Source organism: Gopherus evgoodei, chromosome 10 (genome assembly GCF_007399415.2).
Source record: "Gopherus evgoodei ecotype Sinaloan lineage chromosome 10, rGopEvg1_v1.p, whole genome shotgun sequence".
Classification (NCBI taxonomy): Eukaryota; Metazoa; Chordata; order Testudines; family Testudinidae; genus Gopherus; species Gopherus evgoodei.
In genome coordinates, this window is record NC_044331.1 from 1,074,475 (window position 1) to 1,101,622 (window position 27,148).

Sequence of the window (27,148 nt, forward strand, 5' to 3'; positions counted from 1 at the left end):
CAAACGGGTCCCAGCGTTGAGCTGGCTGGCCATGCCTCTGGCTGCTCCCAGGCTTACGGCAGGGTGGCAGGACACACAGCTTGGGCCGGCGAAACCAGACCTGTTTGAGGGACAGGAAAAGGGAGCGATAAGGAATAGAAGGAATATGGTTGGGAAGGAGAAGGGCACACGGGAGGGGTGACAAAGTCTGCCATGCCAGGCAGTGGTTGGCATGGAGCTGGAGCCGGTGGATGTGGCCTCGTCTTGGCCTAGCCTGGTCAGGATATCTCCCAGGCTCAGGGTGACAGAAGCCAAATGACGGCACAGCACGTCTTGGGGGCCCAGATGGTGAAGCTCGCACTGCCCCTCCTTTCAGTCAACAGTTCCCTCCGGTAGCCAGCCCTCTCCGGAGCCTCTTCTCGGGGACCAAGGGGTGGGGGTGCTAGGTCCGGCCTCCCCTTTTGTCTCCTGGTGGGGCCTCATTGCCACACCCTGACTCTGACGAGGCCTGGGCTTCTGTTAGGAGGCCGTTTGGGTTGCACTAGCGCAGGCTGGCTGCCAGCCGGCTCCCTCCTCCCCAGCACAGGTCACGGGGACCCTGGAGCAGCCTCTAGCCACTTCCCACAGCTAGTCTCACAAGCGAGTCCGTTTGTAGGTGCAGTTTGGGGCTGGTCCTGCTTTGAGCAGGGAGTGGGACTTGATGGCCTCCTGAGGTACCTTCCAACCCTGATAGTCTACGAGTCTGTGATTTATTACAACAAACCCCACTCATGCCTGTGGGATTCCAGAAGGTCTATGCTGAGCCCCGCACACCACCTGTGGGATAGGGGGTTGGGGAACCCCACCCACCCCCTCTGGGATGCGAGGGACATGGGGAACCCGCATGCACAGTGTAGCTGTCAGAACTCCGGTCTTGCCAGTGTACCTGCTTTCCAGATGCTCTGTTCCTTTGTTACTGGCCTGGAGCCTCAGCTGGCTGCAGTCATAAGAGCGGCCAGACTGGGTCAGCTCAAAGGTCCATCCAGCCCCATGTCCTGTCTGCTGGCGGTGGCCAATACCAGGTGCTTCAGGGGAATGAACAGAACAGGGCAGTTACCGAGTGATCCATCCCTTGTTGCCCATTCCCAGGTCCTGGTCATCCCAGAGTGGGGGTGTTCCACCCACCCTCTCCTTGGTGCCAGGGGCCACCTGCCTCATGGATGGCATGGGGCCGTGCTCTCCCTGCAGGCGCAGTTCGGGACCCTCTCCGATTACTTTGATGCTCTCTCCAAGAGGACTGGAATCATCCCTGGACTGAAGCCGCCCGGCTTCCCTGTGCTGAGCGGTGACTTCTTCTCCTATGCGGACCGTGAGGACCACTACTGGACGGGCTACTACACCTCCCGGCCCTTCTACAAGAGCCTGGATCGCGTGCTGGAGGCCCATCTCAGGTGAGGACGCAGGGCTGCAGCTGGGAACGGGCGGGAGTGGGGCAGGCCGGGGTCTGGGCTGGAAGGAGCTGGGTGCAGTCAATGACAGGTTTGGGGGTGGGGCAGATGGGGGCAGGAGCTTGGTGGGCCGGGACTCAGGGCACACAGCTGGGGGGATTTCAGGGGAGGGGAGATTCAGGGCACAGGGCAGATTCAGGGGGCCAGGATTCGGGGGCAGAGCAAGGGGGGATTTGGGCACAGGGCGAGGAGGGATTCAGGGGCGGGGTGTGGGGGGGTGCAGGGGCGCATCGAGGGGGTTCAGGCACAGGGTGAGAGAGTTCGGGGGCAGGGCAAGGGGGGATGTGGGGATGAGGTGAGAGGATATTTGGGGCTGGAGCGAGGAGGATTCGGGGGCAGCGCGAGGGGGGATAGGGTGAGGTGAGGGGATATTTGGGGCTGGGGCGAGGGGGATTTGGAGGCGGTGCAAGGGGGGATGTGGGGTTGAGGCAAGGGGATATTGGGCTGGGGCGAGGGGGATTTGGGGGCGTCGTGAGGGGAGTGTGGGGTTGAGAGAGGATATTTGGGGCTGGGGTGAGCGGGATTCGGGGGCAGTGCAAGGGGAGATGGGGTGAGTTGAGGGGATATTTGGGGCTGGAGTGAGGGGGATTTGGGGGTGGCGCAAGGGGGGATGTGGGAGTGGAGCGAGATGGGATTTGGGAGCAGGGCGAGGGGGGATTCGGGGGCAGGGTGAGGAGGGGTTGTGGGGGTGCGTTGAGGGGGTTCAGGCACAGGGTGAGAGAGTTCAGGGGCGGCGCAAGGGGAGATGTGGGGGTGAGGCGAGGGGATATTTGGGGCTGGGGCGAGGGGGATTTTGGGGCAGCGCGAGGGGGGATGGGGTGAGGTGAGGTGGCCTGGCCCCACTGCCCTGACCCTGATCCTGGCCCCCCTGCCCTGACCCTGGCCCCCAGTTTGGGGCTGGGGCGAGGGGGATTCGGGGGCAGCGCAAGGGGGGATGGGGTGAGGCAAGGGGATATTTGGGGCTGGGGCGAGGGGGATATCGGGGCAGTGCGAGGGGGGATACAGTGAGGTGAGGGAATATTTGGGGCTGGGGCGAGGGGGATTCGGGGGCAGCGCAAGGGGGGATGGGGTGAGGCAAGGGGATATTTGGGGCTGGGGCGAGGGGGATTTCGGGGCAGTGCGAGGGGGGATACGGTGAGGTGAGGGAATATTTGGGGCTGGGGCGAGGGGGATTCGGGGGCAGCGCAAGGGGGGATGGGGTGAGGTGAGGGAATATTTGGGGCTGGGGCGAGGGGGATTTCGGGGCAGTGCGAGGGGGGATACGGTGAGGTGAGGGAATATTTGGGGCTGGGGCGAGGGGGATTCAGGGGCGGTGCATGGAGGGTGTCGGGGTGGAGTGAGGGAGGATTCGGGGGGCAGGACAGGGATTTGGGGGAAGGGTGAGGGGGGATTTGGGCACAGGGCGAGGGGGGATTCGGGGGCAGGACAAGGGGAATTCGGGGGTGGCGCAAGGGGGGTATGAGGGTGGAGCGAGGAAGGATTGGGGGGGCAGGACAGAGGGATTTGGGGGCAGGGTGAGGGGGTTCATGCACAGGGCGAGAGAGTTCAGGGGCAGCGCAAGGGGGGATGTGGGGGTGAGGAGAGGGGATATTTGGGGTTGGGGCGAGGGGGATTTGGGGGTGGCATGAGGGGCGTGTAGGGCTGGAGCCAGGGAGGATTCGGGGGGGTGGGACGGGAGGATTTGGGGGCAGGGTGAAGGGGTTCGGGTGCAGGGCGAGGGGTGTGTGTGGGGAGGAGCTGTGGCTCATGGGTCTGTGTCCTGCCCAGGGGTGCAGAGATCCTGTATAGCCTAGCGCTGAGTCACGCCCGGCATGCTGGCATGGACAGCAGATACCCGCTCTCAGATTACGCCCTGCTGACTGAGGCCCGGCGTGCCCTGGGGCTCTTCCAGCACCACGACGCCATCACAGGCACCGCCAAAGAGGCTGTCGTGGTGGATTACGGTGTGAGGTACGGCCCTGCGCCACAGGAATGGCTGGGGGAGCCGGGTGGCTGAACCCTGCCCGGGGGGTCCCTGTGGGGGAGAGGCTGGCCGGGGAGCGGTGACACTGATTCTCTCTCTGCCTTTCCCTCGTGGCTCCGGCCCGGCTGCCCAGGCTGCTCCACTCCCTGGTGAACCTGAAACGCATCATCAGCAATGCTGCGCACTACCTGGTGCTGGGCGAGAAGGAGTCCTATCACTACGACGCCGCAGGGCCCTTCCTTGGCATGGTGAGCCCAGCCCTGTGCCCTGGCCCCAGCCCTGACCTTTGCCTCACTGCCTGACCCTGGCCTGGCCCCACTGCCCTGACCCTGATCCTGGCGCCCCTGCCCTGACCCTGATCCCGGCCCCGCTGCCCTGACCCTGATCCTGGCCCCGCTGCCCTGACCCTGATCCTGGCCCCCCTGCCCTGACCCTGATCCTGGCCCCGCTACCCTGACCCTGATCCCGGCCCTGCTGCCCTGACCCTGGCCCTGACCTTGGCCTCACTGCCTGACCCTGGCCTGGCCCCACTGCCCTGACCCTGATCCCGGCCCCCCTGCCCTGACCCTGATCCCGGCCCTGCTGCCCTGACCCTGGCCCTGACCTTGGCCTCACTGCCTGACCCTGGCCTGGCCCCACTGCCCTGACCCTGATCCCGGCCCCCCTGCCCTGACCCTGATCCTGGCCCCCCTGCCCTGACCCTGATCCCGGCCCCGCTGCCCTGACCCTGATCCTGGCCCCCCTGCCCTGACCCTGATCCTGGCCCCGCTGCCCTGACCCTGATCCCGGCCCTGCTGCCCTGACCCTGGCCCTGACCTTGGCCTCACTGCCTGACCCTGGCCTGGCCCCACTGCCCTGACCCTGATCCTGGCCCCCCTGCCCTGACCCTGATCCTGGCCCCGCTGCCCTGACCCTGATCGCAGCCCCGCTGCCCTGGCCCTGGCCCTGACCTTGGCCTCACTGCCTGACCCTGGCCCGGCCCCACTGCCCTGACCCTGATTCCGGCCCCGCTGACCTGAGCCTGATCCTGGCCCCACTGCCCTGACCCTGATTGCAGCCCCGCTGCCCTGGCCCTGGCCCTGACCTTGGCCTCACTGCCTGACCCTGGCCTGGCCCCACTGCCCTGACCCTGATCCTGGCCCCGCTGACCTGAGCCTGATCCTGGCCCCGCTGCCCTGACCCTGATCGCAGCCCCCATGGCCCTGGCCCTGACCTTGGCCTCTCTGCCTGACCCTGGCCCGGCCCCACTGCCCTGACCCTGATCCTGGCCCCGCTGCCCTGACCCTGATCCCGGCCCTGCTGCCCTGGCCCTGGCCCTGACCTTGGCTTCAGTGCCTGACCCTGGCCCAGCCCCACACCCTGGCCCTGGTCCAGCCCCGCTGCCCTGACCCTAGCCCGGGCCCCCTGCCCTGAGCCTGATCCCAGCCCCCCTGCCCTGACTCTGGCCCAGCCCTGCTGCTCTGACCCCGGCCCGGCCCTGCTGCCCTGATCCTGATCCCAGCCCCGGTGCCTGTCTCTGCCTTTCTGCCTAGAGGGGTCCTTGGGCTGGCGGGGGCTGGGGGTGCTCTCCTGGGAGCATTATGGTGCTGACTCAGCTCCTCTCTGCCAGGACGACATGCGCCTCAACCAGGACTCGCTGCCTGAGAAAACCATCATCAAGTTGGACACATCGCCCAGGTGCACGCCCAGCTCTGGGCTGGGGCAGGGCCTGGCTGGAGGGACAGGCCCCTCCCTGTGTTCACTCTGTCCTGGGGGCTGCCGGGGCCAGGCCTGCCCCTGTGGCTGAGCGCTCTATTCACTCTAACCTGCCACTGTTGGGGTCCTTCGGGGGCTGGAGGCTGTCAGAGGGCTGTCGAGTGCTAGGGGCTGGAGGGGCCATCGGGGGTGGGGGCTCTCGGGGGCCAAAGACTGTGGGGGGCCATCAGGTCAGAGGCTGTGGGGGGCCAGCAGAGTCTGGGGACCATCAGGGATCAGGGACTGGGGGCTGTTGGGGGCTGGGGCTGTAATGATGCAGCCTCTTTGGCGGGACACTTCTGAGAGTATCAGTTCAGGACAAATTGCTCAGAGCTGGACAGTCACCGCCCAAGGCTGGGTTTCCTTTGCACACCGAACCAGCCAAACAGAGAGGATTTCAGTCTCACCCCACTGGCTAACCACAAGCCACACAAGCGATTCCCTTCGACGCTCCAGTTTCCCACATCACCACCAGTGCCACTCGTTATGGGGATGGCTGGTTATGAAAAGCAACACCCCAGTAAAAGAAAAAGGGTTCTCCCAATCCCAAAGGACCAAGCCCCAGACCCAGGTTAGATCCAAGTTAGATCGTACCCACAAACCACGCTGTTGCCAGTCCTTCAGAATCTAAAGGTTTATTCATAAAAAGAAAGAAATATAGGTGAAGAGCTAGAATTGGTTAAAGGAATCAATTCCATACAGTAATGGCAGAGTTGTTGGTTCAGGCTTGTAGCAGTGATGGAGTAAACTGCAGGTTCAAATCAAGTCTCTGGAACATCCCCCGCTGGGATGGGTCAACAGTCCTTTGTTCAGAGGTTCAGTTAGTAGCAAAGTCCCTCCAGAGGTCAGAAGCAGGATTGAAGACAAAATGTAGGGATGGAGTTCGGAGTCACACGGGCAAGTCACATGTTCATACATGACTCAGTTTGCAGGCCAACGCCGTTGTTTACATGTTAGTTTGAACGTTCCCAGGAAAGCTCAGATGTGGGTTGGCATCTCCCAGGTCCATTGTCAGTGAAGTGTTTCTTGACTGGGCACTTAATCTGCAAATTCCTTTCTCAAGAAGCTGACTAAACCGTCACTGAGACTACTTAGACTCAAAACACACTGAGATACAAGTACGGAGCTAATATTCATAACTTCAACTACAAAATGATACACACATACAGACAGCATAATCACAACTAGCAAACCATAACCTGGTCTTAGACACCTTATCTGAACCCTTTTATACAAGACTTGGTGCCACTACAGGGGATAGGGGGCTTGGGGTGGTTGGGGATGAACAGGGCTGGGGGCCGTTGGGGGCTGAGGCTATCAGGGATCATGGGCTGGGGTCTGTGGGGGATGGGGGGCTGTCAGGGATCAGGGGCTGGGGTCCGTTGGGATCTGGGGGCTGTCAGGGATCAGGGGCTGGGGTCTGTGAGGGGCTGGGGGCTGTCAGGGATCAGGAGCTGGGGCTGTCGGGAATCAGGTGTCCGTTTGGGTGCTGGGGGCTGTCAGGGATCGTGGTCTGGGGTCCGTGGGGGGCTGTGGGCTGTCGGGGATCAGGGGCTATCAGGGATCAGGACCTGGGGTCTGTGAGGGGCTGGGGGCTCATAGACTCTAGGACTGGAAGGGACCTCGAGAGGTCATCGAGTCCAATCCCCTGCCCTCATGGCAGGACCAAATACTGTCTAGACCATCCCTAAAAGACATGTATCTAACCTACTCTTAAATATCTCCAGAGATGGAGATTCCACAACTTCCCTAGGCAATCTATTCCAGTGTTTAACTACCCTGACAGTTAGGAACTTTTTCCTAATGTCCAACCTAAATCTCCCTTGCTGCAGTTTAAGCCCATTGCTTCTTGTGTTGTTGGCGATCGCTGTTGGCGATCAGGGGCTGGGGCTGTTGGGGATCAGGGCCTGGGGTCCGTTGGGTGCTGGGGACTGTCCGGCATCATGGGCTGGGGTCTGTGCGGGGCTGGGAGCTGTCAGGGATCAGGGGCTGTTGGGGATCAGAGCCTGGGGTCTGTTGGGTGCTGGGGACTGTCAGGCATCATGGGCTGGTGTCTGTGGGGGGCTGGGAGCTGTCGGGGATCAGGGGCTGTTGGGGATCAGGGCCTGGGGTCTGTTGGGTGCTGGGGGCTGTCAGGGATCATGGGCTGGGCTCCGTGGGAGGCTGTGGGCTGTCGGAGATCAGGGGCCGTCAGGGATCAGGGCCTGGGGTCTGTGAGGGGCTGGGGGCTGTCAGGGATCAGGGGCTGTCGGGGATCAGAGCCTGGGGTCTGTTGGGTGCTGGGGACTGTCAGGCATCATGGGCTGGGGTCTGTGGGGGGCTGGGAGCTGTCGGGGATCAGGGGCTGTTGGGGATCAGGGCCTGGGGTCTGTTGGGTGCTGGGGGCTGTCAGGGATCATGGGCTGGGCTCCGTGGGGGGCTGTGGGCTGTCGGAGATCAGGGGCCGTCAGGGATCAGGGCCTGGGGTCTGTGAGGGGCTGGGGGCTGTCAGGGATCAGGGGCTGTCGGGGATCAGAGCCTGGGGTCCGTTGGGTGCTGGGGACTGTCAGGCATCATGGGCTGGGGTCTGTGTGGGGCTGGGAGCTGTTGGGGATCAGGGGCTGTCAGGGATCAGAGCCTGGGGTCCGTTGGGTGCTGGGAACTGTCAGGCATCATGGGCTGGGGTCTGTGGGGGGCTGGGGGCTGTCAGGCATCATGGGCTGGGGTCTGTTGGGTGCTGGGGGCTGTCAGGGATCAGGGCCTGGGGTCTGTGAAGGGCTGGGGGCTGTCAGGGATCAGAGCCTGGGGTCCATTGGGTGCTGGGTGCTGTCAGGGATCAGAGGCTGTCGGGGATCAGGGGCTGTCAGGGATCAGAGCCTGGGGTCCATTGGGTGCTGGGTGCTGTCAGGGATCAGGGGCTGTCGGGGATCAGGGCCTGGGGTCCGTTGGGTGCTGGGGACTGTCCGGCATCATGGGCTGGGGTCTGTGCGGGGCTGGGAGCTGTCAGGGATCAGGGGCTGTTGGGGATCAGAGCCTGGGGTCTGTTGGGTGCTGGGGACTGTCAGGCATCATGGGCTGGGGTCTGTGGGGGGCTGGGAGCTGTCGGGGATCAGGGGCTGTTGGGGATCAGGGCCTGGGGTCTGTTGGGTGCTGGGGGCTGTCAGGGATCATGGGCTGGGCTCCGTGGGGGGCTGTGGGCTGTCGGAGATCAGGGGCCGTCAGGGATCAGGGCCTGGGGTCTGTGAGGGGCTGGGGGCTGTCAGGGATCAGGGGCTGTCGGGGATCAGAGCCTGGGGTCCGTTGGGTGCTGGGGGCTGTCAGGCATCATGGGCTGGGGTCTGTGTGGGGCTGGGAGCTGTCGGGGATCAGGGGCTGTTGGGGATCAGGGCCTGGGGGCTGTTGGGTGCTGGGGGCTGTCAGGGATCAGAGGCTGTCGGGGATCAGGGCCTGGGGTCCGTTGGGTGCTGGGGGCTGTCAGGGATCATGGGCTGGGGTCTGTGGGGGGCTGGGAGCTGTCGGGGATCAGGGGCTGTCAGGGATCAGAGCCTGGGGTCCGTTGGGTGCTGGGGGCTGTCAGGGATCAGAGGCTGTTGGGGATCAGGCTGGGGCTGTCGGGGATCAGGGCCTGGGGTCTGTTGGGTGCCGGGGGCTGTCGGGGATCAGGGCTGGGGTCAGTGGGGGGCTGGGAGCTGTCGGGAATCAGGGGCTGTCGGGGATCAGAGCCTGGGGTCCGTTGGGTGCTGGGGGCTGTCAGGGATCAGAGGCTGTTGGGGATCAGGCTGGGGCTGTCGGGGATCAGGGCCTGGGGTCCGTTGGGTGCTGGGGGCTGTCAGGGATCAGAGGCTGTCAGGGATCAGGGCCTGGGGTCTGTTGGGTGCTGGGGGCTGTCAGGGATCATGGGCTGGGCTCCGTGGGGGCTGGGGGCTGTTGAGGACCAGGGACATCATGTGGCGGAGTGCTGTCCCCATGCAGGTTCGTGGTGGTGTTTAACCCGCTGGAGCAGGAGCGGCTCAGTGTGGTCTCACTGCTGGTGAATTCTCCGCGTGTCCGGGTGCTCTCTGAGGAGGGGCAGCCCCTGGCCATCCAGCTCAGTGCCCAGTGGAGCTCAGCCACAGATATGGTGCCTGATGTCTACCAGGTACGGGAGGAGCTTGCGGCTTCACCCCACCTCATTGGGGATGCCCTGAACTGGGCGAAACCTACCAGACACACAGCGCCCTTGGCAGCAGTCCCCACCCCCCACCGTGCACTCTGTACACCCCCATCTCCCACATCCATCCGCCACTGCACACACCCCACAGTCTGCCTCAGCAGCCCCACAGGCCTCTCCTCCACCCCCTGGCAAACACAGCCCTGCCCACCCTGGCCTGTGCAGGGTCCCCTCCATGCCCTGTGCCCGCTGCTCTGCAACCGCTCTGGATGAAATCAGACAGGACTCCAGGGCAGTATGTCTCCTCTCAGGGCACACAGTCCCTAGGGCAAACCTCCTTGGGTTCAGCACCTCCTGGGTCTGACCTCGGTGCATTCAGCGCTCCTGTTCATGCCTTGAGCTCCCCACAGAGTCCACCTGAATGGGGCACCTGAGGAACCCTTACATGGCCCCAAAGAGGCCGTGCACCCCAGCTCTGCAGTCAGCAGAGACTCACAGCCAGCATAGAAAACAGAAGGGTTATTAGTCGTCAGGAACACAGTGTAGACCAGATCCTGTTAGCATGGGGTGGGGGGAATCCCCCCAAGCCCAGAACCCTGGGCTCTCCCCTCTTCAGTCTCCGCGGTGCAGACTGATCAGCTTCCAGCAGCCCAGCCTAGTTTGCCCCTCCTCTGGCCTTTGTCTCTTTCTGGGGCAAACAGGTCACCTGGTGTCCACTTCTCGCTTTGTTCTCCAACACCTCCGGCTGATTCTTGCAGAGGATGGGCTCCGGCAGAGTGTCAACCATTGTCTGTGCCCAGGCAGTCACCCCTGCCCTCCCTGCCCTCTAGGGGTCTCTGCAAGGATCACACACCCTTGTCCCACCACCTAGACATTTGAGTAACACGTGGGGGAATTGAGACACGCACGCACGCGCACACACACACACACACAGCAGTCAGACAAAACATTACAAACAAACATTCCCACTCTCGTCTCCCCTCTGATTGGCAGGTGTCCATCATGACCCGGCTGCCAGCACTGGGCCTCAGCATCCTGCAGTTGTACAAGTCTTTTGACAGCCACAGCACACTGACATCGTCTGTGCACATCCACCTGCACGGACGTGACCTGCCAGTGCGCCCGCGCGAGGTCTTCCCCGTGCGCATCATCCCCGCCACCTCTGACGACTTCTGCCTGGACAACCAGCACATGCAGGCCTGCTTCTCGGGCCTCACGGGCCTGCTGCAGGTGAGTAGGGGGGCGGGCGGGGGGCAGCATAGTGTGCCTGCCGCCCATGCACTCACTGCCTGCCTGGCCTGCTTCCTTGCAGAGCGTCCGGCGGGCTGGGGAGGAGCACAGGCTGAGCAGCGAGTTCCTCATCTATGGCACCAGGAGCGCCAAGGACAAGAGTGGGGCCTACCTCTTCCTACCAGACGGCGACGCCAAGGTACAGAGACCCAGGGCCTTAGGAGCAGCTGGGCACTGAGGCCTGTGGAGGGGGCCTTGGGAGGGCTGGTGGGTCACAGGGGTCCAGGCCGTTACACCTCCCTCCCTTGTGCCTGCTGCACTGTGTCAGGCTGCCCTTGTTCCCTTCACAGCCCTATGCCCCCAAGGAGCCGCCTGTGGTGCGGGTGACCGAGGGACCCTTCTTCTCAGAGGTGGCCAGCTACTATCAGCATGTGCAGCAGGTGGTGCGGCTCTACAACGTGCCAGGTGAGGGCCGTGCAAGGTGGGCTGTGCTGTGCTGCAGCAGCTGGGGGCACTGGCGCTCAGCAGGGTCCCTGGCATTCCACTGGCAGGGGCGGGTTAGGTGATCTCAGCCCTCTGCTTTGCAGGGGTGGAGGGTCTGTCCTTGGATGTATCCTGTCTGGTGGACATCCGCGACCATGTCAACAAGGAGATGGCCCTGCGCCTCAGCACCACCATCGCCAGCGAGGACACCTTCTTCACCGATCTCAACGGCTTCCAGGTGCCTGGCAGGCCTGGGCAATGCCCTCCCCTGCCTCCTGGGCCTCTCCCCTGACAGGGCAGAGCCAGTACCCTGCCCCCTGGGCATCTCCCAGCCCTGCCCGGTTCCTGGGCCAGTGCCCTCCCCTGCCTCCTGGGCCTCTCCCCTGACAGGGCAGAGCCAGTACCCTGCCCCCTGGGCATCTCCCAGCCCTGCCCGGTTCCTGGGCCAGTGCCCTCCCCTGCCTCCTGGGCATCTTCCCTGACAGGGCACAGCCAGTACCCTGCCCCTGGGCATCTCCCAGCCCTGCCCGGTTCCTGGGGCAGTGCCCTCCCCTGCCTCCTGGGCCTCTCCCAGCCCTGCCCCCCAGGGCAGTGCCTTCCCCTGCCTCCTGGGCATCTCCCGCCCCTGTCCCCCAGGGCAGCACCCTCCCCTGCCTCCTGGGCCTCACCCAGCCCTGCCCCCCAGGGCAGTGCCCTCCCCTGCCTCCTGGGCCTCTCCCAGCCCTGCCCCCCAGGGCAGTGCCCTCCCCTGCCTCCTGGGCCTCTCCCACCCCTGCCCCCAAGGGCAGCGCCCTGCTCTGCCTCCTGGGCATCTCCCGCCCCTGTCCCCCAGGGCAGCACCCTCCCCTGCCTCCTGGGCCTCACCCAGCCCTGCCCCCCAGGGCAGTGCCCTCCCCTGCCTCCTGGGCCTCTCCCACCCCTGCCCCCAAGGGCAGCGCCCTGCTCTGCCTCCTGGGCATCTCCCACCCCTGCCCCCCAGGGGAGCGCCTGTCACGGAGCGTGGGGGAGTCTGGCCCTGCACCCCTCTTCCTAGGACCCACAGTGACTCTCAGCCAGGGAGTAAAAAAGAAGGTTTATTGGACAACAGGAGTGCAGGTTACAGCAGAGATTGTAGGCACAGCCAGGACCCCCAGTTAAGTCCTGCTAGGGCTCAGGAAGCTTAGTCCCCTGAATTTTAACCACCCAGCCCCAAACCGAAACTAAACTCAACTCCCTCCAGCCGGCCCCTTCCTTTGTCCACCTTCCCGGCCAAAGGTGCTGACCCCCTCCCTGCTCCCTGGCTCAGGTTACAGCCTTAGGTCCTAGTCCCTCACCTTAAGTCCTCCCCGGCTCTCCCATCCCCCACACAGACAGTCCCTACTCCATCACAGCGCCCTCCCCCCGCCTGCTGGGCATCTCCCCGCCCAGGGCCAGCTTGCCGGGAGCCCCCAGGTGGCGCGCAGGACATTGGTGGAGCTCGGAGTGGTGCTGAGCCAGGCGCTGCACCGCCTGTCTCTCCTTTCCTCCAGATCCAGCCTCGCAGGTTCCTGAAGAAGCTGCCTCTCCAGGCCAACTTCTACCCCATGCCAGCCATGGCCTACATCCAGGACAAGCAGAGCCGCCTGACCCTGCACACAGCCCAGGCCCTGGGGGTGTCCAGCCTGAACAGCGGTGAGGGGGGGCAGTGCCCCAGAGCCATCTGCAACTGGCTGCAGCGTCTCCTTGAGCCGCGCACTCACCACTGCTCCCAGTCTAAGCAAGGCCAGGCTGGTCGCAACTGAACAGGGAAAGCCAGTGCTGCAGGGAGTAGGGCAGGGGCGCTCTCCCCGGGCAGTCAGGGCTGGTCCCAGGGCGGCGCTAGGGGGCTCTGTGGGGCAGGGAGTGGGATGGGGCACTCAACAGAGGGCGCTCTCCCCGGGCAGTCAGGGCTGGTCCCAGGGCGGCGCTAGGGGGCACTGTGCTGCAGGGAGCGGGGTAGGGCACTCAGCAGGAGGCGCTCTCCCCAGCAGGGCTGGTCCCAGGGCGGCGCTAGGGGGCTCTGTGGGGCAGGGAGCGGGATGGGGCACTCAGCAGAGGGCGCTCTCCCTGGGCAGTCAGGGCTGGTCCCAGGGCAGCGCTAGGGGGCACTGCTGCAGGGAGCGGGGTAGGGCACTCAGCAGGAGGCGGTCTCCCCAGCAGGGCTGGTCCCAGGGCGGCGCTAGGGGGCTCTGTGGGGCAGGGAGCGGGATGGGGCACTCAGCAGAGGGCGCTCTCCCTGGGCAGTCAGGGCTGGTCCCAGGGCGGCGCTAGGGGACACTGCTGCAGGGAGCGGGGTAGGGCACTCAGCAGGGGGCGCTCTCCCCAGCAGGGCTGGTCCCAGGGTGGCGCTAGGGGGCTCTGTGGGGCAGGGAGCGGGATGGGGCACTCAGCAGAGGGCGCTCTCCCTGGGCAGTCAGGGCTGGTCCCAGGGTGGCGCTAGGGGGCGCTGTGCTGCAGGAAGCAGGGTGGGGCCAGCAGGGGGCATTCTTCCTGACAGGCAGTGCTGGTCCCAGGGCAGTGCTAGGGGGCACTGTGCTGTAGGGTGTGGGGTGGGGCACTCAGCAGGAGGCGCTCTCCCTGGACTGTCAATGCTGGTCCCAGGGCGGCGCTAGGGGGCACTGTGCTGCAGGGAGCGGGGTAGGGCACTCAGCAGGGGGCGCTTTCCCCAGCAGGGCTGGTCCCAGGGCGGCGCTAGGGGGCTCTGTGGGGCAGGGAGCGGGATGGGGCACTCAGCAGAGGGCGCTCTCCCTGGGCTGTCAGTGCTGGTCCCAGGGCAGCGCTGGGGGGTGCTGTGCTGCAGGGAGCGGGGTGGGGCACTCAGCAGGGGGCTCTCTCCCCAGCAGGCAGGGCTGGTCCCAGGGCAGCGCTGGGGGGTGCTGTGCTGCAGGGAGCGGGGTGGGGCACTCAGCAGGGGGCTCTCTCCCCAGCAGGCAGGGCTGGCCCATTGCCCCAGGGCGACGCTGGAGTCTGTGCTGCAGAGCTCCGCCTTTCTGATAACTCAAGGCCCTGACTGTCCCAGGCGAGGAAAGCCCCTGTGCTCTGCGGTGTCTCAGTGGAGCCATCGCCCCAGCACTCTGGGAGAACGATGTCCCCTCTTCCATTTGCTGCCTCAGCTGCTGCTGGACTGGAGTGGCCTCTGTCTGGAGTCTCTCCCTGGCCCAGCCCTGCTGCAGGGCCCAGTCGAGGCCCCTCTCCATGGGAGGAAGGGTTAAGGGCCCAGGTGTGTTCAGGTCCTGCTGGACCCTTCCCCTCTCTACGCCCCATAGGCCAGCTGGAGGTGATCCTGGACCGGCGCCTCATGCAGGATGACAACCGTGGCCTCGGCCAGGGGCTGAAGGACAACAAACGAACCTGCAACCGCTTCCGCCTCCTGCTGGAGCGCCGCACCACGGCCAACAGGGTGAGGGGGAGCCCTGCCGCCGCGAGGCCACGCTATTCTGCTCCCCGCTGCCTGGGCTGTCCAGGCGCTCCAGCCCCCTTGTGCTGTGGAGCGTTGGGGGTGAGCCCAGCTGCTGGGGGCGGGGGGGCAGACACTGACTGCTGAGCCCGGTGGCCCCAGCTGGGGGAGTGCTGTTGGAGTCACCACGGGGTGTTGGTTGGACCTTGGGTTTCCCTTCCTTCCCTGTCCCAGACTGTAGCAGAGCTGTGCCGTGCAGCTGTGAACCAGTTGTGTCGTCCCACCCCAGCCGTGGTCACACTGCAGTGGAGGCGGCAGGTGCTGTGCTGCTTGGAGGAGGGGGCTGAGTCTCAGCCAGGCGCTGAGCTTCCCCGAATGCTGCGCTAGACTGGCTCTGCGCTGGCACTTTGCCACACAACTCTTACAACCATTGCTGTTCTCGTCCCATCTCCCCTGCTCCTACCCATGTCACCCCCAAGAGCTCCAGCTTCTTTTCCAAACTGGCTTCCGTGTTCCTAGCCTGGCCCTTTTCCGGCCGCAGGATGGGCAGCGGAGAGGTACCTGCTGGCTGCCGCGCTGTCTGGTGACTGTAGCTGGGGCCGCGGTCAGTGTGTAGCCCAGCTGGGAGCCTGAGCAGTAGATGACGGTAGATTAGGCCTGTGTGCTGTGCATGGGATGGAGCACTGACCCGAGGGGTGGGCCGGCTGCAGTGGAGTGGGGGCCCTGATGGCTCAATCCTGACTCCCCCCAAAAGCAGGGAGGGGAAGGGTCCCGCCTCATCAGATCAGATGTGACCTCCGCAGCCCCTTCTGCCTGGGCCAGGGGTGTTGCTGCTGCCTGAGTCTCCTGCCATCCCCACTGCCTGCATCGGGGTGTTTGGGGGAGCCCCATGTGGATCCCTGCTGGGAAATTCCCTTGCCCTCTTGGTGGGTGTGACCAGCCCAACAGGTGAGGGTCCCTACCAGCAGCAGGGCGGGGCTGCCCCAGACCCCTCAACTCAGTTGGTTGCTCTTGTTGCAGGTGCAGGACAATCGTCCAATCAGCTTCCCCTCTCTGCTGAGTCACATGACCTCCATGCACCTGAACGCCGAGGTGCTGGCGATGCCTGTTGCTCGGGAGAAGCCAGCGCCCCCGGCCCTAAGATCCTTCCGGCCCCTCTCAGCCACCGTCCCCTGTGACTTCCACATCCTCAACCTGCGGACCCTGCAAGCAGAGGTAAGAGCCCCCGCCCCATGGGAAGCGAGCCCAGCACCCCGACAGCTCGCAGCACCGCCATGTGTGGGCGGGTCACACTGTCCGTTCCCATCATCCCGGCCGGCTCAGGCCCGGGATAGACTCATAGACTCCAGGACGGGAAGGGACCTCGAGAGGTCATCGAGTCCAGTCCCCTGCCCTCATGGCAGGACCAAATACTGTCTAGACCATCCTTAATAGACATTTATCTAACCTACTCTTAAATATCTCCAGAGATGGAGATTCCACAACTTCCCTAGGCAATCTATTCCAGTGTTTAACTGCCATGACAGTTAGGAACTTTTTCCTAATGTCCAACCTAAATCTCCCTTGCTGCAGTTTAAGCCCATTGCTTCTTGTTCTATCATTGGAGGCTAAGGTGAACAAGTTTTCTCCCTCCTCCTGATGACACCCTTTTAGATACCTGAAAACTGCTATCATGTCCCCTCTCAGTCTCCTCTTTTCCAAACTAAACAAACCCAATTCCTTCAGCCTTCCTTCATAGGTCATGTTCTCAAGACCTTTAATCATTCTTGTTGCTCTTCTCTGGACCCTCTCCAATTTCTCCACATCTTTCTTGAAATGCGGTGCTCAGAACTGGACACAATACTCCAGTTGAGGCCTAACCAGCGCAGAGTAAAGCGGAAGAATGACTTCTCGTGTCTTGTTTACAACACACCTGTTAATGCATCCCAGAATCACATTTGCTTTTTTTGCAACAGTATCACACTGTTGACTCATATTAAGCTTGTGGTCTACTATGACCCCTAGATCTCTTTCTGCCATACTCCTTCCTAGACAGTCTCTTCCCATTCTGTATGTGTGAAACTGATTGTTCCTTCCTAGGTGGAGCACTTTGCATTTATCTTTATTGAACTTCATCCTGTTTACCTCAGACCATTTCTCCAATTTGTCCAGATCAGTTTGAATTTTGACTCTGTCCTCCAAAGCAGTTGCAATCCCTCCCAGTTTGGTATAGCCCAGCTGTACCCATCCCTTTGGCTGACGAGTAATTAATACCTCGTTTCATGGAAGGTGGAATTAGGGAGGTAAATGAATCGTGAGGTTGAAAACCAGATATTTGTGCTAAAGCAGGGAAGGCTAAAAACACAGAATGTCTGAGCCAGCTGAGGCAAGAGGGAGAACACCCAGGGGCCAGTTACAACAAGTAACAATGAACATGCTACGTGAGGGAAGTAGAGGTGAGGTAAAGAGTCCGTGGGTGAGCCTGCTGCACCGGGCTTGGTTCCTGTGGCGTATTCAGGCCAAGCCATTGCAGTGAGATGCGTGGGACACAAAGGGACAGGTGCTGGGACACTTTGAGCTCTCGTACTCGGCATCCATTCCCCACGACTCATCATCTCAGCCGAGTTCTGCCGGGTGCCAGATGAAGGCTCCGAGCGATGCAGGCTGGAGCTGAGGGAGTTCTTGGGGGCCGAGGGGAGAGGTCTCGGAGGGAATCCCAGTGTTAGTGATGCTGTGTCTCGACCTGAATCCGAGCATCGGGAGCGGGTCCTGTCTCATTGCTCAGCCGCGTACTTGGGCCCAGCAGCTCAGCAGTGGCAGAAGGGTGCAGATCCGAGTGAGTCTCCAAGACACTGAGCTGCAGGTTAGATCGAAGCACAAACATCCTGGTTTCAGCACCATGATCCATTTACCTTCCTGCGGCTGTCACACGCATCTCTGCTTCCCCGTCCCAGGACGACTTGCTGCCCTCAGCGGAGATAGCGCTGATCCTGCACCGCAAGGGCTTCGACTGCGGCCTGGAGGCCAAACACCTGGGCTTCAACTGCACCACCAGCCAGGGCAAGGTGGGTCTGTCTGGGACACCCCAGTGACACCCCACACTGGGGCAAGGTGGGTCTGGGACACACCCAGTGACACCCCCCACTGAGGCAAGATGGGTCTGGGACACCCCCCTCTGGGACAAGGTGGGTCTGGGACACCCCCAGTGACACCCCCCACCGGAGCAAGGTGGGTCTGGGACACCCCCAATTACACCCCCCTCTGGGACAAGGTGGGTCTGGGACACCCCGATTGACATCTCCTGCCAGGGCAAGGTGGGTCTGGGACACCCCCAGTGACACACCCCTCTGGGGCAAGGTGGGTCTGGGACACCCCCAGTGACATCCTCCGCCGGGGCAAGGTGGGTCTGGGACACCCCCAGTGACACACCCCTCTGGGGCAAGGTGTGTCTAGGACACCCCCAGTGACACCCTCCTCCCAGGCAAGGTGGGTCTGGGACACACCCAGTGACATCCCCCGCCGGGGCAAGGTGGGTCTGGGACATGGCCAGTGACACCCCCCACTGGGGCAAGGGGGGTCTGGGATGCGCCCACTGACACCCTCTTCCCCCTCTGGGGCAAGGTGGGTCTGGGATATGCCCAGTGGAACCCCCCACTGGGGCAAAGTGGGTCTGGGACACACCCAGTGACACCCCCCTTCCCCACTGGGGCAAGGTGGGTCTGGAATATGCCCAGTGACACCCCCCTCCTCCTCTGGGGCAAGATGGGTCTGGGACACGACCAGTGCCCCAGCCCGGCAGCTGACCCACCCTCACACTGGTGCTGCAGATCAGGCCTGGGCAGGGCCGGGGGGGAAGGTTGTGGTGGTGAGGGGGCGCCTGCCAGAGGGAGCAGTGTTCTTGGAGCCTAGGCTAGGCTGCGTTCCTGGGGCACCAGCTCTCCGTCACATCCTGGCCCTTGTCTCGCAGCCCCCCCAAGGGGAGGCTGCCTTTCGGTACTGGCTTCGTGCCACTCCTCGGGGCCTGCCCCAGCACAGAGCTGAGCACAGCCTGAGGTGCCAGCCCCTCACCCCACGCCCCTCCTCTCTGTAGTTCTCCCTTGGGAGCCTGTTCCACGGCTTGGAGCTGGGGTCGCTGCAGCCCACCTCGCTGACACTGATGTACCCGCTGGGCGCGGCCTCCCCCAACAGCACTGTGATCCACATGGACCCCATGGAGATCGCCACCTTCCGCATCCACTTTGAGTAGCCCCCGGCGGCCAGGAGAGGAGCAGGCCAGCTGCGCAGCCTCCAGCTGGGAGACATCCCCTGCCTGGGGACGGGGTGGGCAGGGAGCAGGGAGCTCCTTCGGGCTGTGGCTTGGGGGCCGACACTGCACGGGATGCAGACGGACTCGCAGGAGCAGCTGCCTCCCTTATTTATTAATCTGCGTTTTAAATAATACTGCAAATGGCCAAGTGTGGGAGCTGGGGCACGGTCCCGGCTGCGTGGCAGATCCCAGGCCGCTCCCAGTGCTCAGCCTGGCACTGCCACGCTGCAGCTGGAGAACATTGCGTTCTCGGTGGCCATGCTGCTGGCTCAGCCAGGAGGCAGGTTGCAGCTTCTCGGGTCCCCCAGTCCATGTCCCACCTCTCCGCGTCTCCTCGCCCCATGTTGTGGGGAAACCAGGCAGGTGCTGGAGCCTGCTGGACTGCAGGGGTCTGACTGAAAACCTGCTGCGGGCTGGGTGAGGGGGGTCCGGGCTGGGGAGGCTGAAGCTGCTGGTCGGGAGTGGGGGTTGGGGGTGCGGCTCTAATGGACACTCTGTGGAACTGGAGACTGAATTTCCCTGAGTTTGTCCTGAGCTTTTAGGCAAGAAAAGGCCTGTTTGCACCTCTCATCTTGTGTCTGGTTTGTGGCTCTTGCTGCTGGATCCAGCCTGTGGGGAGAGCCCTGACTTGGCTGGGGGGTAAGATCCATGGGCTGAGGGTGCTGGTTCTGAGCCTGCAGGAGGCAGGATCTCCAAGGGCCTCCACCCCCTGCCCTTCAGATGATGGGATGCCCCCCCTTCCATTTTCTGCACTGTGGGGTTCTCCCACAGCTTCTATTGACTGAGCCCACAGTGTCAGAGAGGGAGACTCTCCTGCTCCGCCGCCGCCACTCCAGAGCCTGCAGCCCCACCAAGCACGGGGTGCTAGGAGCGAGTGCCCCTCCCCCAGCCCAGGCCCCTCCAGCCCCCGCCCAGCAGGGGGTGCTAGGAGCGAGTGCCCCTCCCCCAGACCAGGCCCCTCCAGCCCCCGCCCAGCAGGGGGTGCTAGGAGCGAGTGCCCCTCCCCCAGACCAGGCCCCTCCAGCCCCCGCCCAGCAGGGGGTGCTAGGAGGGAGTGCTCCTCCCCCCAGCCCAGGCCCCTCCAGCCCCCGCCCAGCAGGGGGTGCTAGGAGCGAGTGCCCCTCCCACAGCCCAGGCCCCTCCAGCCCCCGCCCAGCAGGGGGTCCTAGGAGGAAGTGCCCCTCCCCCCAGCCCAGCCCCTCCAGCCCCCGCCCAGCAGGGGGCAGTAAGGACTGCGTGGTTCTCCCCACTGTTCCTGGCTGTTGTGAGCAGTGGGGGAAGTTGGAAAGGGGAGGGTTGTGATGGTTCTTTACTAGACCTCTCCCTGCCCCTTGTTCCGGGCCCCATTGCCCTTCAGGCGGAGCTGTCTGGCCGGACTGGGTCCCCCCAGGAAGCAGTACAGTTTGCCCTCTAAGCAACTGTTCATCTCCATTTGAGACCCAAACTCCAGTTCCACTAATCGCCACGGCCAGGCTGACAGCCCCTAACTGGCAGAGCATTATAGTGTCTGTCTTGTCAGCCTGTTTTCCCTGGCAGCTGCCTCGGAGGGACGGAGCAGAACAGATAAAGCTGAGGTGTGTTCAAGAGGGGTGGTGGAGACCGGGAGGGGAGGGAGAGCAGCCACTGCACTTTCCCCTGGTCACAGCACAGATACCACGGGGCACCCAAGAGAATTGACAGTCAGCAAAAGGGAATATTTTAGAGACTGCACATGCAGTCTGTGGAACTCACTGCCACTAGAATAAGAGCTGGGTAGGGTTAAAAAAGAATCCCATTTTTCTATGGAGAATGAGAACGGTACAAAGAAGCAACCTGGCTGCCTCCTGCAGGGCAGGGGCCAAGCCCAGCTGCTGTACCCACGGCTGGGGGATGACATGTCAGGGCAGGCTCCTGTGCCTCCCCCAGAGGCAGTCAGTGCTAAGGAGCAAGCTGCTTGAGGACACAGGGCTGCTCCAGGCTAGCAATCTCGCTGCCGTCACTGCTGCTTCTCTGGCCTGGCTGTGGGGCTGTGGGAATGGCTCTGAATGTGGTCCGCGCCACAGCTCCTGGCCCCTGCTGGGTGCCCTCAGGAGCAGCCTCCTGAGCATCTCTGGTTGCTATGGGGCCAGTGTCATTACACAGTGTGGCACTGGGGCTATGGAACTGCCCTGGCCTCCCCCAGGGCTAATTACCGCAAGGGGAGGGTGGGGCCGGGGGGTTGCCTGCAGCTGCCTCTGATGGCGCTGAGCACAGCTCCCTGCCCATGGGGCATGCAGGAGGCTGTGCTCTGCCGTGTTTGTCTCTGTTCCTGGCACACAGCAGGGCTGGCTGCTCTCAGTGCCCAGAACAGCCAGTGGCAAGGCCTTCCCCGCAGCAGCTGCCCCCTCTGGTTGGACCCCGTCCCTGCCAAGCTGGGCCCCACGCACTGGCAATACACCGTGCGGGCTGCTTGCCAGAGGCCCCTTGCCCCAGGGCTGTGAGCTTGGAGCACCAGGAGACCTGGCACATACCAAACTGAAGGCCATGGGCTGGGAGCTCAGGGATGGGGCTGTGCAGGGGCCTTGGCGTATGGGATGGTCCTGGGTACAATGCCAGGCTCAGGCTTGTGTGACGTTATGAAGATATATAATATCTCATTGAAAGGTGACAGGGCCAGAAAGAGTTAATTAACTCACCTCACCGACTGACCTGACCCATGGGTGAACCTTAAGGACTGGTTAGGAAGTTATGCAAAAGAACAGAGCTTTGAAATGCAAGTCTGCATTGTTAGAGATCTCAAGGGTAGATGTTTGCTCAGGTCTTGGGATGCCAGCAAACAAATCTTGTCTATTGTTATACTTTTAATTCAAAGATCAAAAAAGAAATATTAACATTTAAGAGGATACTTGAGTGAAATAGTATTCTTGTGTATGTGTCTCTTTGCAGGTTGTAGTAATCTGTATCTGAACTGTTTAATGGATAAATTACCCTGTGCTAATTGGCAGAATGTTTGGGAGAAGGAGTTAAATCTATTGTTTTCTCAGGCCAAAAGGCTGCTGGAAATGTATAAGAACCCTGGGACACGATACTGCTTTATTTCAGATCTGCTTTGGGTTTCAAGAGGGGGAAACCTTAAGCCACAAGGATTGAGATCCCCAGTCACTGACTGGAGCCACCCTGAATATGGAAATTGGATTATAACCTCTGGACTATTTCTAAAAGGACTTTTGGCAACTACAAGCTCACCTCTACTATGTATCTGAACCTCAAGAATTGAATTCAAATCTGTCTGTATATTGATTTTTTAAACCAACACTCTCTCTCTTTTCTTTTTTAATAAATTGTAGCTTAGTTAATAAGAATTGGCTGTAGCATGTATTTTGGGTAAGATTTAAGTTATAATTGGACCTGGGTATGTGGCTGATCCTTTGGGATTGGAAGAACCTTTTCTTTTGTATAATGAGATAAGATTTTCAGGAATCATCATCATATCTGACAGGTGTGTCTGGATGGAGGCCTAAGGCTGGGTACTTTAAGGGAACTGTGTAGTTTGAACTCTGAGTAACCAGTGAGGTACTGCAGAAGCTGTTTTGTGCTGGCTTGGTAAATTTAAGTATTGGAGTAACTACAAGCAATTGGGGTTTGTCTGCCCCGTTTTGTTTGCAGTTCACCCTGATTGAGTGACTTCAGCTGGCTTCCATGGGCAGCACCATCACAGTGGCGTAGTTGTGCTTGGATCCACAGAACCAGGTCAATTAAGCTTTGGGTCAGAACCCCACATTATCCAAATTTTAATTTTGGTATTGAGAGTTTGGTTAGTTAAAGAGCAGTTGCAATGGATGAGCAAAGAGCATATGAGGGTCTTGACAAAAAGGCCCTTGAAGATTTGTGTTCAGAAAAGAGGATAAGCTTTAGAAAGAAAGCTACAAATCAAGAACAGAGCTGTTAATGGCCAGTGATCAGGAGGCAGGAGCACAGCCCTTACCTGATACTGCAGAAGCAATTGGAATGCAAGAGGCAGCAAATAAACTGATGGACAGCCTGCAATTGGGACATGAACAAAAACTGGCAGAAATTCAAATGAAAGAGAAGCAGCCTTGGCCCAGCTGGAGAAGGAAGCTGCTGAAAGAGAGGAGAGGGCTCGCAGAGGGCGCATGGAGCTGCTGGCTGCTGAGAGAAGGGTTGCCAAACTTAGGCTCCAAGTCGAAAAAGCAATGGAAGAACAGTGGAAACTGTATCCTCTTGAAAGTCCAGTTTATAACTATGGTGATATGTTGTATTACTCTAAGCAGTTTTCTGTATTTAACCCATTATGCTATGACCAGGGGGAGAGGGACTCTAACCTGGTGGAAAATAGCTGTTTGTCTGTGCAAAAAAGCAATTTGTCTGTGAATGAAGTTTCTGAAAGTCTGTCTGTCTCAGAAGTGAATCTGGAATTTAGATCAAGACAAGGGAGAGGAGGACAGGGAAAGTTTGGAGGAGCCTAGGCAGCCTTGTGAGCTGATGACTTTATCTAGTCAGCAGTTTGGGAAGGCAAGGACAGTGGAAAATGAGTGTCCCTATCCCTTACCTGTTACCTGTGTGGAGAAATGTGACAGTGAAGGGAATGTGCCTCAGTCTGTCAGGGGTATTGACTTGCCTATGAAGGGAGCTACCCTGGGTCTCCAAGCAGTTGTCTGTGAACAGCCCTGTGTGCTGGGACAAGGGAAAATGAAATCCTGAGCTGTGTGTCTGGTGAAGGAGAATGTGTGTCTGGCTTTTCTGTGTGTGTGGAGTGGACAGAAGGTGCCTCTCAGCCTGTGATGGCTGAGAGTAGTGCAGTTGTCTCAGAGTTGGTTCTGGATTCAACTAAAGCCCAGAAAGGGAATGGTCCTAAGTTTGTGTCTGCTGAGGAGAATGGCACCGTGACTGGGTTGCATCCAATTAGTGTCATAACAATCACAGAGACCAGACAGTTCTGGTGCTTGTAGTTTGCCAGTTGCTAATGTGTGGTTGGAAAAGGGTGTAGCAACTCTGTCTAATCAAGGTGATACCCTAGCCAGGGCACAAGGAGAGCAGAAAGGTGATTTAATTGTGTTACCTACTGACAGTTTAACAACTTGTAACATGGAGGAAATGATTCCTAAACTTGTGTGTGTTGAGCCTGATAACTTGCAGGTTACCAGTGACTATGAGGAAAATTGCAGAGGGAAGGAGAGTACCTCTAACCTTTTATCTAGTGAGTCTATGAGGTTGCCTGAAAGGGGATTATGTAGGAATCTGCCTGATGGGCCAAAGGTGATCATAGATGTGAGTAAGACCCAGAAAGAGTCTGTTGTGGCTCTGGGAAATGTTCCTTTAGAGCAAGCCCTGGGTGAAGAAGGTATGAGCAGAATTTCTGTGAGGGGTGAATTGTTGCTTAAAGAGGCTGCTAAGGAAAGAGATCCTGATGCAGCCTTATAACCAAGTGTTTTGCTTTGAAACACCAGTAACCAAATCTCTCCTCAGACCCTGAAGCACAGACTGCTCACTTACAGAATTAGCATGGAGACAGTCCTGTCCCAACACCATTGTCTTCCCAATAAGCTTGCCAAACCCAGCCACTTGGTTATAAGGCTGCTCAACTTTCTTAACAGTTTTTACTTCATCTGAGACCTTTTCAAAGCTACTCACACTGGATCTTTCAAAAGGAAAGTCAGTGGATCCAGTCACAACAGAAAATTTCTGGGCTGTTAGGAACTGAAACTTCCTTGATTAAATCATTTTCACACCCTTCAGTTGTACCAAACTGCTTGCACAGATTACCATCAGGATTTCTTTCCTTAGCAGCCTCTTTAAGCAACAATTCACCCCTCACAGAAATTCTGCTCATACCTTCTTCACCCAGGGCTTGCTCTAAAGGAACATTTCCCTGAGCCACAACAGACTCTTTCTGGGTCTTACTCACATCCATGATCACCTTTGGCCCATCAGGCAGATTCCTACATAATCCCCTTTCAGGCAACCTCATAGACTCACTAGATAAAAGGTTAGAGGTACTCTCCTTCCCTCTGCAATTTTCCTCATAGTCACTGGTAACCTGCAAGTTATCAGGCTCAACACACACAAGTTTAGGAATCATTTCCTCCATGTTACAAGTTGTTAAACTGTCAGTAGGTAACACAATTAAATCACCTTTCTGCTCTCCTTGTGCCCTGGCTAGGGTATCACCTTGATTAGACAGAGTTGCTACACCCTTTTCCAACCACACATTAGCAACTGGCAAACTACAAGCACCAGAACTGTCTGGTCTCTGTGATTGTTATGACACTAATTGGATGCAACCCAGTCACGGTGCCATTCTCCTCAGCAGACACAAACTTAGGACCATTCCCTTTCTGGGCTTTAGTTGAATCCAGAACCAACTCTGAGACAACTGCACTACTCTCAGCCATCACAGGCTGAGAGGCACCTTCTGTCCGCGCCAGAGACACATTCTCCTTCACCAGACACACAGCTCAGGATTTCATTTCCCTTGTCCCAACAGACAGGACTGTTCACAGACAACTGCTTGGAGACCAAGGGTAGCTCACTTCATAGGCAAATCAATACCCCTGACAGACTGAGGCACATTCCCTTCACTGTCACATTTCTCCACACAGGTAAGGGATAGGGACACTCATTTTCCACTGTCCTTGCCTTCCCAAACTGCTGACTAGATAAAGCCATCAGCTCACAAGGCTGCCTAGGCTCCTCCAAACTTTTCTCACCACTCCCAACAGATAAACTGCTGCTCTTTTCACTACACAGAGTTACTTCCAGCAAATCAGTTACCCTTTTCAGGTTCCCTTTGACAAGCTGTACTAGCCACCAATTCATCACCCATCACAGATCTACCCTTTTTTTCCTCAGTCAGGGCTTCAACCTGACGATTTATTTTAATCTGCTCCTGAGAAAAATTTTCCTGACCAATGATATATCTTTCTGCTCTTGATCTAAGTCCCGATTCATTCCTGAGACATTAGACAGACATTCAGAAACTTCATTTACAAGCAAACAGCTCTCTTCCTCGGACAGACCTTTGGAGCAACCCTCCCCAGGCAAATCATTGCCCACAATAGACACAGGTTTAAGATCATTCCTGTCCTGTAACTGGTTACGTGGACTGAACAAAGCTTTAATATTTTTCCCAATTAAAAGATCCTTAGGCAATAACGTCCTTACACCAGCTATAACTTCATGCTGAACACCATTCCATTCGAGGTGGATTCTGGCTAAAGGCACACATACAGTAAACTCATAGGGGACTACAACATTCACACTGTGATTTGATAAATCATCTTCCTCTTTGACCAGATCTGCTTTAACTAGAATGATGGTAGAAGCCATAATTTGCCCTAAACAGCTTTTACCATTGACTTTTACACTTTCTGTGAATTTTTCATTATCACTTCCATACAGAGCAATGGCACAATTTATGGGGTCACCTTCTACTGAACTCACAGTAACAGAATTGACACACAAGGTGGCAGTGTGGGGGTACTTTGGTTACACCCAGACAACTGCTCAGAGTTATATAACATACCAACGTTGTTATAAACTGGACTTTTAAGAGGATACAGTTTCTGCTGTTCCCCCTTGCTTCTTTGACTTGGAGCTGAAGTCTGGCAGTTTCTTGTTGCACCTTGTGAGTCTCTTGTTGCCTCTGTCAAGCTTTTTCCTCTGCAGCCAGCAGATCCAGATGCCCCTTACGAGCTTTTTCTTCTCTCTCAGCAACTGCTTTTTCTAACTGGGCCAAGGCTTGCTTCTCTCTCATTCGAATTTCTACCAGTTTTTGTTCATGTTTCAATTGCAGGCTGTCCATCAGGGCTTGCAGTTTCATTGCTTTTGCTGATGCTTTCTGGCTCATGGTCACTGCTCTTTAACCAACCAAACTCTCAATCCCAAATTTCAAATTTGGATAATGTGGGGTTCTGACCCAAAGCTTAATTGACCTGGTTCTATGAATCCAAGCATGACTATGACACTGCTGCCTGTGGGAGCCAACTGAGGTCACTCAATCAAGGTAAACTGCAAACAAAATGGGGCAGACAAACCCCAAATGCTTGTGATTATTCCAATACTTAGATTTACCAAGCCAGCACAAAACAGCTTCTGTAGTACCTCACTGGTCACTTAGAAGTCCAAACCATGCAGTTCCCTTCAAGTACCTAGCCTTTGGCCTCCATCCAGACACCCCTGTCATATATGATGATGATTCCTGAAAATCGTCTCACCATACAAAAGAAAAGCTTCTTCCAATCCCAAAGGATCAGCCACACACCCAGGTTCAATTGTAACTTAGATCTTATCCAAAATACATGCTACAGCTAATTCTTATTAACTAAGCTAAAATTTATTAAAAAAGAAAAGAGAGAGAGTGTTGGTTAAAAGATCAATATACAGACAGATTTGAATTAAATTCTTGAGGTTCAGATACATAGCAGAGGTGATCTTGTAGTTGCCAAAAGTTCTTTTAGAAATAGTCCATAGGTTATAATCCAATTTC

At 59.0% G+C, this 27,148-nt stretch overlaps 1 protein-coding gene across 6 annotated transcripts in view; it reads left to right on the top strand.

Moving 5' to 3' along the window:
* Nucleotides 1–19,588, top strand: part of MAN2A2 (mannosidase alpha class 2A member 2) — a 44,065-nt gene extending 24,477 nt beyond the window's left edge. For 5 of the 6 annotated variants that reach the window (XM_030578442.1, XM_030578441.1, XM_030578440.1 and 2 more), the window contains 14 exons: nt 1,207–1,409; nt 3,234–3,416; nt 3,563–3,677; nt 5,039–5,106; nt 9,115–9,280; nt 10,286–10,522; nt 10,605–10,721; nt 10,873–10,987; nt 11,110–11,243; nt 12,514–12,655; nt 14,269–14,402; nt 15,420–15,614; nt 17,333–17,443; nt 18,469–19,588. In XM_030578442.1, coding sequence (XP_030434302.1) covers nt 1,207–1,409; nt 3,234–3,416; nt 3,563–3,677; nt 5,039–5,106; nt 9,115–9,280; nt 10,286–10,522; nt 10,605–10,721; nt 10,873–10,987; nt 11,110–11,243; nt 12,514–12,655; nt 14,269–14,402; nt 15,420–15,614; nt 17,333–17,443; nt 18,469–18,624 — 2,076 coding nt within the window. In that variant the 3' untranslated portion in view covers nt 18,625–19,588. The remainder of the gene's footprint in view (nt 1–1,206; nt 1,410–3,233; nt 3,417–3,562; nt 3,678–5,038; nt 5,107–9,114; nt 9,281–10,285; nt 10,523–10,604; nt 10,722–10,872; nt 10,988–11,109; nt 11,244–12,513; nt 12,656–14,268; nt 14,403–15,419; nt 15,615–17,332; nt 17,444–18,468) is intronic. The other variant, XM_030578439.1, reaches the window with a different exon arrangement.
* Nucleotides 19,589–27,148: the final 7,560 nt, after the last annotated feature.